Below are 14905 nucleotides of genomic sequence, written 5' to 3'. Positions count from 1 at the left end.
CCCAGTGCTACCGGCTTCAGGGTTTGCCGGGCAGCCCCCAGACCCTGTGCCCCCAGCCGGCGCTTCCCCAGCACAGCTGGAGCCCGGGAGGGGAAGCGCCCAGCCGGGGGCGCAGGGTCTGGAGGCTGCCCAGCAAACCGTGAAGCCGGTAGCGCTCGGGCTTTGGGCAGCCCCTATGCCTCCGGACCCTGCGCCCCCAGCCGGGCACTTCCCCTCCCGGGCTCTGGCGACGCAGGGTCCAGAGGCACGGGGGCTGCCCGAAGCCGGTAGCGCTCGGGCAGCCCGGCTCTTAAACAGAGCCGAAGAGGAGCAGAGCCTCCAGCCCCAGCGGCTCTGCTCCTCTTCGGCTCTGTGTAACTTACACAGTGTAAGTTACGCAGAGCCGCTGGGGCTGGAGGCTCTGCTCCTCTTCGGCTCTGTTTAAGAGCCGGGCTGCCCGAGCGCTACCGGCTTAGGGCAGCCCCCGTGCCTCTGGACCCTGCGTCGCCAGAGCCCGGGAGGGGAAGTGCCCGGCTGGGGGCGCAGGGTCTGGAGGCACGGGGGCTGCCCAAAGCCGGTAGCGCTCGGGCAGCCCGGCTCTTAAACAAAGCCGAAGAGTCGGGGAGGAGCAGAGCCGCCATTTTCCCAGACATGTTCGGCTTTTTGGCAATTCCCCCCGGACGGGGGTTTGACTGCCGAAAAGCCGGACGTGTCCGGGAAAAAGAGGATGTATGGTAACCCTAGAATTAAGTAATAAGTTAGTGAAACCTGATTGAGGGGAAAGACTTATTATTCAGACTACTTGGAACGGTTCTTATTTTACACTCTTCATTGAGGAAGAGAAAAGCTGTTCTTAAAGGATTCAACTTCTAAGAAAACTAAATGGAAATCTTCTCTATTGAGAAAAAGCAACAAGGATAAGATTTCTGTAGTGCTACCTGACAATAGAAAACCACTGGACTAACCTAGTTCGGTACATTCCACAGATTCTGCAAATTAAGCAGAGAGTTTTGACTTTATTAACCAGAGCAAAGAAAACGAAGATGAGCATAGATTAAAAAAAAAAAGAAAAAAAAAAGTCTAGCCAACATGGCTGCAAATATCGCTTTCTCATGTAAACGAACGCACTTTCGTCTTGTTGAATCTGCAACCAGACAAACATCTGCAGCCAAAAGGAAGAAGTATGAACTTCCCCCATTGATCATGAAATTATGTTAGCTTTGAAGTTTAATTATTAAATGCTTGAATTAGATACCAACATTGCTGACCATGCCATTGCTGAATGACAAACTAAAGATAGCCAGCAAAGTCTAATTTCCAATGCCGCTAGAAATACCTTCCATATCCTGACACTCCATTAGAAACTGCTGCTAGACACACATTCTAGTAGCAAAAGTGGAACAACAGTGCTGATTCATGATTTTGTCTCTAGAGGCCATGAAGAGAAGCATAAAATCCACCAAGACGACTACTTCAAGATGAAAAGTATTTTTGAACTGTTATTTTTAGTTTAAGTCTCCAGCTGGCAGTGGCAACTTGTTAAAAGTCATTTATAAAACTGTTGAAACTCAAAGCATGTGCATCTCTCATTTACACTGGTAGAAATTAACACCAAATCTACATACTTTGTTTGCTTCCATTATGTGTAAATTAAGTCTTTAATGAGTAGAAATGTTTCAGAAGTAACCTACTTAGTGAAAAAATTAATCAGTGTATTAAATGCTTCTGTTTATTCTCTAGAGTCACAACAGCAAAAGACAAACAGACTCTAGCCAGTCATCTTGACAATTTTTTTGCCACTCTTCCAGTACTCCAGGTACCTGTGTATTACATTTATTATTTAAAACTGTGAGGGCACCCAAAATGTGCCAGTTACTTTCCAAAGAGCAATCCCTCTCCTTAGACCTGATGTCAGCACCACCCACCACTTTGTGGATGTGACCTATCTGCTGCTAACCCAGAAACAAAATTAAATAAAATTGCTAAAAAAACCAACTGGAAAGCTAGCAATAAATCTGAAGCCACATGAAAGGTTCAGGAGTAACAGTCCATCAGTTTGTGAACATTTCTGAATAAATAGACTGGAACTGATCAAGCTCATATTTGATGACCTCAGATCATAGTGTGAAGCCACTTCACTGGGCCCAAATAGCTATAGTGGGATGCGATTTTGTAGATGAGTGTGGATTAACTTTGTAGTTGACATTGGTTAACTGCATTTTCTAGTAATCTATGTAGATCTGCTCAGGGAGAAAGTATTGAGTATATTCTTAAATCTGAAAATAAACTGAACAAATTCAGCAATCTGGTACACTGAACAATCCTCTGAACCTTTACATTCAATAGTTAGCTTGGTACAATTTCTCATACTATTACCTTTCTTAACCGGTTCTCTGCTCTCCTCAGCCTCTCTGTTAATTCGGTTTTGCTCTGGTTCAACCGCAGGCAGCGGACTCTCCAATTCATCTTCTGTTTCATCATCACTGTAGGGCATTACCTCATCATTTGGCTGAGAGTCCTCATCAAAGGTGGTCTCTGAATCCCTGTCTGAATGCATTCTGCCAGCAGTCTGCAAACACTTGATAAAGGCAATGAATTGATAATTAATATAACAAAAGCATAAAAAGCATTCTAATCTGTCTCTTCTTAAAATCAGGTTTGAAAGCAGCTCTGCTAAGAACTCCTTTTACTGAGTTCAGACTTCAATTTCAAAGATAGTTCAGAGCCATGGAACAGGATTTCTAATCCAAGACCTTTAACACATCTAGATTATCTTTTTGAAATTTTAAGCAGACTGATGTAATGATGATTGTAAATGACATACTAATTCCTTGATATACCCATAAATTCTAGCAAGTATTACAACAGTATTACTAACTTTAGGACCACATAGGTCTTTACAGCTGTTACTATACTGCAGCCCATGTCATCTCAAAAAGGAGACACACTACGGATAGAATTCAGATCCTTCTGGTTCAGAAGATCAGGCTCTTACCACTTGAGCTAGGAGAGAACCTTCATTAGCAGTAACTGGTATAGGGACTATAATCAGTTCCAGTTGCATCCATTAGGAGGGCAGAGGGAGAAGCTCACACACAAGTAATTTCTTTCAATAAGATTAAATGAATCTTTATTTTTCATATCAAAAAACCAAATGTGAAGTGTTTACTTCTACAGGATATTTGGACATCATGACTATTCTAATAAAAAAAAAACAGTAGAGACATTCATATTATTGCACTGTAAAATGTAGCATTCTGATGCAGTAATAAAAGTAATGTACTTAGAACTGATTACAAATACAAATTTACATTGGAGGCTTATACTATACACAAGTCTGTTTAAAAAAAATCCTCAGCATTGAACACGTTATTGTACCTACATACTCTCATAAGACAAAAGCATAGCTAGTCTTCACCTGTTCCTGAAAGACCCTTCAAAATGTTTAAATTCCAACTCCCAAAAGTCAAAATATAAACACAGATTTGTGGCCTCTATTTTCAGAAGAAAAGCTTTTGCAAATTATAGCTTTTGAGAAACAATTCCTTTTAAAATGTTCAAAGATCTGGCCTTTTCTGGATTTTCACAATCTGGATATGAGCAAGACTTCTAAGAGGAATCATCAGTCTCATCTACTAAAGTATTTTTAAAGAGCTGAAAATTGTTAATTTTTGAGTATTTTCAGCATCTTGTGAAGGATCATTTCCTATTTTTGCAGTAAACTTCCAAGATGCATATTTCAAAGCGTTAGGTCATTTTTAAAAAGTCGAGTTTTTAAAAATATACTTAAATGGTACAGAAATGCCTTCATTGAATTATACAATCTGGTGTTAATCTTCAAAACATGAAATATAAATTTAATACTATTCTTCTACGTCATGATTAAGATGTTAAAGACACGGTGTGTTTGTTAGCAATTAAACAGGACTAATGGAACCATTTTTAATGGAACATGTTTAATAATTTGTTTGCCTATCCAGACTTGCCCTGATAATAGATTGCAAATCACACTGTAGACAAGTTTGGAAACCCACCCATGAAGCATTTCACAATTATGAGCCCTGTCATTTGGGAGAAAGAATATGAACAGAAAAAGATGAATGATAATTGGGAACAATAAGATATTTTACTAGATGCCCAGAAAGCCACAACTGAGAAGGAAGGTCACACTGCTTAAAAAACAAACAAACAATCTGGCATAGAGAGGAAGTAAAAGCAGCAATTTAAAAACAAAACAAAAAAACCCACCACATAAACAGAAGAAAGTGGAAGATGATAGAAATGAATATAAATCAGAAACTAGGAATTACAGAAAATTGCTAAGGGAAGCAAAAGGACACTTGGCAAAATCTACAGCCAGCAGAGTTAAGTATACTAGGAATAAAAAGAACCTTAATAATGGTATTAGCCTATGGAATGGAAATGGTAACAGTCAATAATAATACAGAAAGAGGAAAAGGTGTTCAATAAATATTTTTCTTCTGTATTTAAGAAAAAAACAGATGATGCAATCTTGTGTAATGATGAAACACTTTCCATTCCAAAAACAACTCAAGAGGATGTTAAACAGCACCTCCTAAAGTCATGCCCACTTCGTCGGATGCATTCACCCACGAAAGCTTATGCTCCAATACATCTGTTAGTCTTAAAGGTGTGCTCCTCAAGTTAGAATTTCTTAAAATCAATAGATCAGCATAATCTGTACCCAAGAGTTAACACACATACACAAGCCAAGGAGTTCTCTTGACTGTTCATGTGGGTTTTCAAAAAATCTTGGAACTGTGGGGCAGTTCCAGAAGAATGGAACTGTTATACCAATATTTTTAAAAGGTAAATGAGAGGACCACAATACTTATAGGCCTGTCAGCCTGACATCACTCCCAAGCAAAATAATGGAACAACTGATACAGGACTTAAAGATTAAAAGGGGGGTAATTGGCTGCTAAATGTAACTGTGTTCGTGTAATATACTTAGTGGTTTGTAAGGCATTTGACTTGATTCCATATGACATTTTGATTAAAAAACTAGAATGATACAAAATTAACATGGCGCACATTAAATGGGTTAAAAGTCAAACTGATTGGTCCCATAATTTAATTTTATGCAGGAACCATCTTTTTTTTTGCCCCAGATTCCTAAATGGCCCCCTCAAGGATTGAACTCACAACCCTGAGTTTAGCAGACCAATGCTCAAACCACTGAGCTATCCCTCCCCTCCTAGTGGGTCCTACAAGGATTGTTTTTTGGCCCTATGCTACATCACATTTTTATCAGAAAAAAAAAACCCAAATCAATGATAAAGTTTACAGATGACACAGATTAGGGGAGCAGTAAATAATGAAGAGGCCACTCTTTATTCAGTATTTTGCACACATTGGACTCTAAACTAATTACAGAACACTGCTTTAAATATGGGCCCAAATCCTGCAACTGGCATCATACAAGCAGACGGTTGCACCTTCACCAAGCCCCACTATCTTCAATAGGGCTCTAAGTACAGCATCCCACGCGCATACTTATGGTTTCAGGATCAGGGCCATGTACACGTAATTTACCTGTATATGCTTGCCAATGAAGCCATGTAAATATAAACCGTGTTTAAAACAAATTTAGAACTCTGTTTTAAACATATGCTGTCTCCTTGGTAGATGGAGGATGCCAGAGAAAACAGACAGGTAACATCAGATTACTACTTCTACCCTCCATATCAGGGACAATAGGCAACTGCTAGTCATTTCTTTCAGTATAACTTTCAGAGAGTTAATTACTGCCTCAGATTTGTAATTATTTAAAACTACAAATCTCCCTACCAAAAACCATATAGAAGCAGGGCCAGCTCTGACTTTTTTGCCACCCCAAGCAAAAAAAAACAGGGTGCAGGGCGGCTAGACCCAGAGGCAAAGACAAAAAAAAAAAAATAGGGCAGCCGTGCCACCCTAAGATTGGACGGAATGCCGGCCCTTAGAATCTACCGCCCCAAGCACAAGCTTGCTTGGCTGGTGCCTGGAGCCGGCCCTGTACAGACGTTTTGCTGTGTTGTGGAGGGAGCCATTTTAAAGTGTGATCATTGAACTTTCCCCAATTTGCTAAACAGAAGATTTGAGGATAACTATTATAGATAATTCATTTATGGTTTTTGTTTTTTGTTTTTGTTTTTTTTAACTCCAGGAGTTTTAGCAAAAAAGATCAAGGCCTTTGGCCACACATGCCTTTGGGAATAGTGAGAAATCATGGCAATCTAAAGGCCAAATGGATGACATAACACCTGTACTTTATTTTTTCTCTGTCCCAGGGCCTACATTTGTAAAATGTAACCCTACTCCCATCATACTGCACTTGAATGCTGAAACATTAGACGTTCGCTTTATATCAATTTTCAAAAGCTAGCTTAACTCTGACTAATGAGCTAATAGAATGTCTCTGTGCCAATATACCATAGCTGGCCTATGATTCAAAAGCTAAACGGGCTTCTTTGAACCAGATCAATGAGCTACTTTTGTCTTAAAACAAAACAAAAAGTGGGGGCAGCCTTAATGATACTAAACTACCATTGAGAACACAAAAGTTCATTTCTTTACTAAACGTAAAAAGTTCAATATAGTTATCCATTGCCATGGAACAAGATAACACTCACAACAGACTCAGGTTCAGCTGAAGCAACATCAGGTGTGTATTCTGAGAACACAACGCAGAATCTAGTGGGTAAGGAGCCAGACAACTGTTGTGCTTAGCAGAATATGAAGGGCACTCACTGAGTTCTTGTATAGTCAGCGTAAGCAGCCTCAGGTGAACAATGACCAGTGAGGGATATGCTATACTAAATCAATTACAAGCCTTGCACAGGCTGCATGAGCTCCTTATATTTACCCTCCCTTCAAGGATGCCTTCCAGGTTTCTCAGGTCTGGACTTGGCAGGGTAGGCTTGGTGAAATTCCCTAATCTTATCAGATGTGTAGCTGTGACTGGTGGGGTTCCCATGACTGGTCAGCTGGCCCATAAATTTCCCAAGTCACAAAGTACCTCACAGTTTGCTCCTCAGTTGACTAACAGAGTCCAGGATCCATCGTATAAGAAATTCTTCGTGCCCCTGGAGGATGACTGGCTGAGGCTTGACTCATCCAGGAAAGGGAGTGAGAGTACCTGGCTTTAAACAGCAAAACATGGAAGACAGGATCCAAAGGAGGTGAACAGGAAGCTGCTTGACCAAGATGGGGTTTATTTGCTGGATAATTTTACATGAACCCAAGTAATGATGATCTACTTTACGTGAGGGTGAAGTGGAGGTGAGATTCCATGATGATAACCATACCCAGTCAATGAAACAAAGGGACTTCCCAGTGATGTTGGTACACATAATACTTGTAGCTATTTTTGGCAGAATTGAGATGTTTTCTCAGTTCCTCTTGGACATGGTACAAAATGCTGGACTAGGTGGATGGCTGTGGGGACATGAGACACCTTTTGTAAGAATGGATAGAACAGCAGATGCAATCCATAGACCCAGTCATCCTGGTGATAACTGATGAAACAATGAAAGTATTATTCAAGGATTCGATTAATGCATTTGGCCAAATACATTACACGTATGGTCACATAGCACAAGAAGCCCAATGAAATTAAATAGGCAATAGGTTTAAAACAAACAAAAGGAAGTATTTCTTCACACAACACACAGGAAACCCGTGGAACTCATGGCCGTGGGAGGTCATGAAGGCCAGTAATGTAACTGGGTTCAAAAGAATGAGATAAGTTCATGGAGGATAGGTCCATCAATGGCTATTGGCCAAGATGGTCAGGGACACAACCCAATGTTTCAAGTGTCCCTAAAGCGGCAACTGCCAGAAGCTGGAACTGAACAGCAGGGGATGGATCCCTCGACATTACCCTGTTCTGTTCATTGCCTCTGAAGTATCTGGCACTTGCCACTGTCAGACAAGATACTGGACTACATTGGACTATTGGTCTGAACCAGTATGGCTGTTCTTATGTTATGTTCTTATGTCTGCTCATCGGTATGAGGATGGTAGGCAGAGGTAAGATGTAGCTTAACATTCAGCAATTTAAGAAGTCCTAGTCACAAATGGGAAATGAATTGTGTGTGCCAGTGGATGATGATGCTAGATGGTAGCCCAGAGAGTTTGAAGATGTGAGTTTAAAAAAAAAAAAAAGAGGCTGTTGATCTCCTCAGCAGTGGAGATCCTGGGATATGAGATAAAAGTGGACCATTTTAGTCCCAATTTGGATAGATCCAGTTTGGATAGATCAATGATAAAAATTCATGGAGATGAATGACCAGGACTGGGATGGGGTTCATAAAGGCAAGATTCCCAAACATGTTTCACGCAGGGGGCTTTTGTTCAAGAGAAAACATTGGAGGAGTTAATATAGAAGATGATGAAGGGCTGCATCTTTGACCCCCCAGGTATTTAGAGAAACTAGTCTACATGGTTTAAAGTGACCAGCCAGAAGAGAATCATCATAAAGTTTAAGTACTTCAAGCTTGGGTGTGCCTGTGGAAAACAGATACAGCCTTTAAAATAAAGAAACCCATATTTAATTAGGAAGACAGGTTAGGAGGTTGGTCACTGGCAACATTCTGACTCAACATGCTTTCCACCACAAATTGGTCATTGAATAATGAGGATTGGAGGTGGGGCAACAAATCCTATGTACTAGGGCATAGGCAAAATTACAAGATTTGAGGATTGTAGAATGTTTTTGAGCTTGAGCTCTTTCTCCTAGCTATTCCCTCTTAAGACAGAATGCATCTAGCTTGCCATCCTGGGTGCCCCGTCAGTACATGAAAACAGAGTTAAATCTGGAGAAGAATAAAGACCATCAGATTTGACATTGGTTCAGAGTCTCTTCAGCATGCAGATATCCCAAATTTTTATGATCTGTAGATATCAGGACTGGAAGTCCGGCACCCTCAAGATGGTGGTGCCATTCTTCAAAAGCAGCTTTAACAGAGAGTCGTTCTTTATCGCAGATCTAGTAACTCTGCTCTTTCAGTTTAAAGGAGTAGAATGCACATGGATGGAATAAATTCCAGGGTCCATGTCACTGGGATAGTACAGCTCCGATTGTCATATTGGATGCTTCCACCTCAACTATAAAGGTTTCACCAAATCTAGGCGCTGACGTAAATGCCTCCTTTAAGCAATCGAAGATTGACCAAACTTCCCATTTCCAGAGCAATCCAGTCTATGGGACACCAGTCCAGCAAAATCTGTAAGAAAATGTTGGTAAAAATTTGGAAATCCAAGGAAACTTTGTACTTGTTGCACATTTCTTAGGGTGCCCAATTTGTGATCACAGATACTTTTCTAGGATCCACACTGATGCCACTGGGGCAAGTCTCTACAACCTATAAATTCCATGGATTCCATTCACATTTTTCTAGATTTGCCTATAGCCGATGTTCACAGAGAAGTTCCAGTACTAGGCAAACATGTTGGTCATGGAGGAGTTGGATTTCTGAAAATAAGAATATTGTTAAGGTATTTGATCTAAAATGTCCCTAAAAATATTAACAACAAAATGCTGAAAAGCGTCTGGGGTGTTTGAAAGACCAAAAGACATCACCAGATACTCAAAATGGCCATACTGAAACCGGAACTCGGTCTTCCATTCATCACCCTCACAAATCCAAGCTAAATTATAAGTGCCGCGAAGGTCAAGCCATAGTCATGTATATGCAAGAAGGGAAAGCCTTCAAAAAAATTGCACTGAAGGAGAATTGTACATCTATGCTAAGACAACAGAATTCTCTCTACTTAAGTTCTTAAGCTGTTCACATCACCACCATATCTGAATACCTAAGGGTACATCTATACTTACTTCCTGGTCTGGATGTAAGCGATCGATCTTCTGGGATCGATTTATCGCGTCTTGTCTAGACGCGATAAATCGATCCCGGAAGTGCTCGCCGTCAACGCCGGTACTCCAGCTCAGCGAGAGGAGTACACGGCATCGACGGGGGAGCCTGCCTGCCGCGTCTGGACCCGCGGTAAGTTCGGACTAAGGTACTTCGAATTCAGCTACGTTATTATCGTAGCTGAATTTGCGTACCTTAGTCTGAAGTGGGGGGTTAGCGTGGACCAGGCCTAAGTGAAATTCACCCGAGTGCAGAAGGCCCATACAGGGCTGTCAGCACTGATGAAGATTTCCTCTCTTACTTCAAAAGTCTGTTAACACTTAACCGGCATTAGATTAAATACAAAAACAGCCCTGCTACACTATACTCACAGACAATCACACAAAGCTAAAAATGTTACCATGCTACAGCCCGTCAAGCCATCAAAGACCCATTTGAACAGATGGTAATTCTTTTGTGCCAGCTATTGTGAACCTCAAGAGAATGATTTTTATATTGAATAATGATCCCTTTCCAATTCTACAAACAAAACCACCACAAATTTATTGCTGCCATATGTTGTAATAAACTGAATTACAGGGGATGAAATTAGAAGCATGGCCTAATTTTTCACAAAACAATGAGACTTAAGTGTACTGTCTAATAGAAAGAGGTAAGCCTAGGCACCTTTTCACAGAGACCACATCTCTTTATCTGTCAAATTGTATTCTAAGGAAAACTAAAAATAGCAATCACTATGCTACACCTGCTTCCAAATCCCTCTGCCACAGTTTTGTAGTTTTAGAACCCCATGTAATTGCAGATGCACCACATGCCTCCTATGTCACTGTGCGGAAGATCCAGAGACCAAAAAGTGGAATCAGACAAACTGACAACACAGGAAGCAACAATGAACATAAACTGAAAAGATAGTTTTTTCAATTTGTGCTCCTTTCATTTAGAGAGAAGAAATCTTGAGTATTAATTGTTTCATTGGTACTCAGTACTGCCTCCATCTGCTTTCTTACATCCACCTGTTATCTCTAGTCTCAGATTTTAAATGGGCAGGAACCATCTTTTTGTGCTAAGTATTGTATAAACATAAGGCACTGATTGATGTCTCTAGGAGCTACCATAATGCAAAAAAAAGTGGGTAGGTATATTTTTCAGATAAATCATATGTTTTTAAATGGGCATTGACTCCAAAGGGAAAGGAATTAAACTAAGCTACCTAATAGAAATGACAGAACTACTATAGGTCAGTAAGTAAGTATAGTTGTGAAATTTTTTTGGGAGACACCTGGGAAGATGTGTCACATGAAGGGATTACATTCTTGGCTATTGGCCCATGTATGGAGTGCCTTGACAGGCATCATGCCTCAGGTATGTCATAGCATATCAGAATTAGAATAAGCATAAAAATGGACTCTCTAAAAATAATGTTAATATTTCTTAAAAATTCCCTTATGTACCAAGCCAGAAAATATATTTCTTAAAGTAAATTTCAGTGTCCATAGGTTTAAGCACAGTTTGAACTCAGCCTATCAACACCAGAATTACAGCAATTGGGAGATCTCGTCACAGCTTGTGTAGCCTGGCCCTCTGTTATGGCTGTACTGGTTTTCCTGAACCTAAAGTTAAATCCTTCTAAAATGAAGAAGCTGCCTTTTCCACAAAGGCTAGCTAACAGTATTACACCCCCATCTTGCAGTATCTGTGGGCATGTCTTCACTAGCAACGTTAAAGCACTGCCGTGGCTGTGTAGTCATGGCACCAGCGCTGGAGTGGGGGGGAGGGAAACACACCTCCATGAGGGGAATAGCTACCAGCGCTGGAACAATAGACAGTGCACTGTCTACACTGGCACTTTACAGCGCTGAAACTTGTAGAACTCAGGGGGGTGTTTTTTCACCCCCCTGAGCGAGAAAGTTGGAGTACTGTAAAGTGCCCGTGTTGACAAGCCTTAAGGCTAAACTCCATTTAAACATGGTTCCATGGCCAGAACAGATAGGGCCTTAAGGTAATTAGGTACATATGATCACTCTACTCTGCACATAAATGTGGTGTATACAGCACTGTGTTGGAATTGCAAGCTCTCCCTTTAAGGATACGTCTACACTGGAAACTTCAAAGCGCTGCTGCGTGAACGCTCCCGCGGCAGCGCTTTGAAGTGCGAGTGTGGTCGCCTGCGCGTGCTGGGAGAGAGCTCTCCCAGCACTCCTGGTAATCCACCTCCACGATTTTTCAATGTAAAATGTAAGTGTAGACAAGCCCTAAGAGAGTGTATGTAGAGGGAGTGGGGGTTCCTGGTCCGGCTTGCAGGCTAGGGGGTTCTGTTGGGAAGCATGCAATCAGTCAGTCTGGAAAGAGCCAGGCTACAGCAAGGTGCCAAGATTGAGTTGTACCAATCTGCCTCAGGGAGCAGCCTGTTTTGTGTGTCTGTTTTTGGTTACTATGTGTTATCATTCTGGATTTAACAATAAATATAGTGTTATGTTGCAGCCTTCCAGCAAGAGTGTTATATGTTTTTATACAACTTCTCTGAGTGTATACCATGAACATATCAGAGAAAACTGGAAACAGAAGGTATATAAAAAGTTTAAAGCCATAGGCAGCCATTTGATCAATATGGATGGTTTCCAGTTTAATGAAATTTTTTTTTGCAATATATATTCAGAGACTCTAGCAGTATTTTTATGCAAATTTTATAGATGCTGATAAACGAAGGGCTGTTTTCCTAACATTGGTGGAAAAAAACAATATTTACTGTTCTTAAAAACTTGTATTTTTCACTAGAACTTGGTGAGCTGGAGTATAAGGACGTAACAGAGATTCTAGTTAAATATTATGTGCCTGCCTTAATTTTTTTTATCTGAATATAAATTTAATCTAAGAAAGCAAACAGAAGCACAAAAACAGTCTACTACTGGTTTTTTTGGTAATTTTCTGAAAGAGAATCTCAGAGATTGCTTTGTTTTTGTAGTAAAACACTCTGACTTAAAAGTGTGTGTGGAGGGGTGAGTGTTGTATGTAAGATGTTACTGCCAATAGAGGGAGCTGTGGCAACTTCTATTTGAATCCACAAAGTGAAACAGGGCAAAATTTGAAAATGAACTGGTTCCATTGTGCCAGGCCTGGAAGCAAAGGCCAGAGCCTCAGCAAAGGTGAAGATGACAATGACATAGATCAGCTCCCCTTGCAGGATCCAAACAAACTAGAGGGAGCCATGTTTCTGCTGTTTAAGGACATCACATCAGCAGCAGATGTCTTTCTTTAATAAGCTTTTCAATGTTGTTGTATTTGAGATGGTATTTCCAGGAGGCAGAAGCATGAAAAGCCCTTGAAGAATTGCTTTTAAAAACACTGTTTAGCCAGATATCAACTGCTAATTAGGTCCATTAAGATTTTATGACTATTTATATAAAGGAGTACATTGCATACAATCCAGAGAACTTGTGCCAGTAACTGTTTGCCTATTCCACCAAAACAGCTAGAACAGAATAAATTGTGCTGAAGTCTGTAGCTGCAGTTCATATAGTTCTAATTCAGGCAACGTTTCAGTGTGTGTTCCCAGTTCAGAAAACAGGATAGAATGTATATAGAGGAAAATATATAAGTTGGCAGAGCAGCACAGTCTATTGTTTTGGGATAGCCCAAAACAAATGGATTGCTTTAACCCAGACCGAGAGGGTGAGAACAGTGGTATTTCTATACAGTTTAAGTAAAATTATGTAAGAAACCCCATGAAAACAAATATTTTATTTCACTTAGAAAGTGCCAAATTTACAGTCTCCCAGGCAACCTTAATTCTGCCCTGTAGTAAAATTACATGTTCACATACCTTTTTACCCCCATTCAGTGCCCATGATAGTCACAAAAGGAGGCAGAATTCAGAGTGCGTAGGCAATCATGAATCAGGCCTTTCCGAATTTTCAAGTGCTTGACTTTGCAATCTAAATATTATTTAACATAGGTAATTTCTTAGGGTTTTTTTGTTTGTTTTAAAACAAAAAAAAGTAAAGAAACCATCAGGCTATAGAAGTGGCTTTTTTTTTGCCCCATGGAATTCTGACTAGCTTTTTGTTGAGAAAGATAACCAGTTAAAATCACAATTTCCCTTCTCTTAACTTGCATTCCTCAAGAAAAACCTTGGCAAAACTGCCAAACCACCACCACCACAGCTCATTCCACCTCCACTACTTGGGAATATTCAGGAGCTGCTACAGCAGCTGTAGCAGGAAGGAAGGGAGTCACACTTGACTATTTCCAGCATCCCAGACTTTGGCATGTGGCCCCAGCAGCCCATGTCCCTCTCTGGAGGCACCACAAACTGGATCTCCCTCAACTCCCAGAGAGGAGAGGGAAGAAGAAATGAGATCCCCCCCAACCATACCCTGGTTCCAGTGGCCCTTACCCCCATCCAAGGCCATCACATTCCAACTCATGGAGAAGTGGGGGGTGAAAGCCAGTTTAGGCTGGGCTCCTCCAACCTCTCCCAGAACCCAGCATGTGAACCTACGGGTCAATTCATCCCCCCAGCATTTTCCCCAGGATAATAGCTTTCTGCTGCCAGTTAATGGAGCTCCAGTAGCAGTACTCTGTGCTGAAGACTCGGTTCAAACCCTGCACAATGAAGCGTTGTTACAGTTGCAGGTAGTCCCCCTGCCAGGTGTCATAGTCCTGCAACAATCAAACATGTGAGACCTTCTCAAAGAGAAGGTTGCAAGAATCTTTTGTAATACAGAACGTTCGGCAATCTAATATTAAGTCACTATCATAGGCGCTGACTCCATGGGGTGCTGGAGCACCCATGGGGAAAAAAATAGTGCATGCTTAGCACCCACTGCCAGCCCCACTGATAAGCTGCTTCCTCTCCCCCATCAGCCATCCCGCCTGCCAGCAACCCCGATCAGCACCTCCCCCTCCCGCCACCACAGATCAGCAGGAGGGGCTGTGGGGGTGAGGGAGAGGAGCGAGGATGGGGCACCCTTTGGGAGGGGGCGGAACAGAGGTGGGAAAAGGTGGAATGAGGGGCGGAGCAAGGGCGGGAAGAGGCAGTGTGGGGGTGG

General features: G+C 41.4%; 1 protein-coding gene across 1 annotated transcript in view; it reads right to left on the bottom strand.

The window, feature by feature from the left end:
* Positions 1 to 14905, bottom strand: part of ATP8B1 (ATPase phospholipid transporting 8B1) — a 114796-nt gene that overhangs the window by 52072 nt on the left and 47819 nt on the right. The window contains exon 2 of the mRNA XM_054032693.1: positions 2356 to 2557. Coding sequence (XP_053888668.1) covers positions 2356 to 2536 — 181 coding nt within the window. The 5' untranslated portion in view covers positions 2537 to 2557. The remainder of the gene's footprint in view (positions 1 to 2355; positions 2558 to 14905) is intronic.

Source organism: Malaclemys terrapin, chromosome 6, assembly GCF_027887155.1.
Source record: "Malaclemys terrapin pileata isolate rMalTer1 chromosome 6, rMalTer1.hap1, whole genome shotgun sequence".
Taxonomy (NCBI): Eukaryota; Metazoa; Chordata; order Testudines; family Emydidae; genus Malaclemys; species Malaclemys terrapin.
This window is presented reverse-complemented; position numbering and strand designations above follow the sequence as displayed.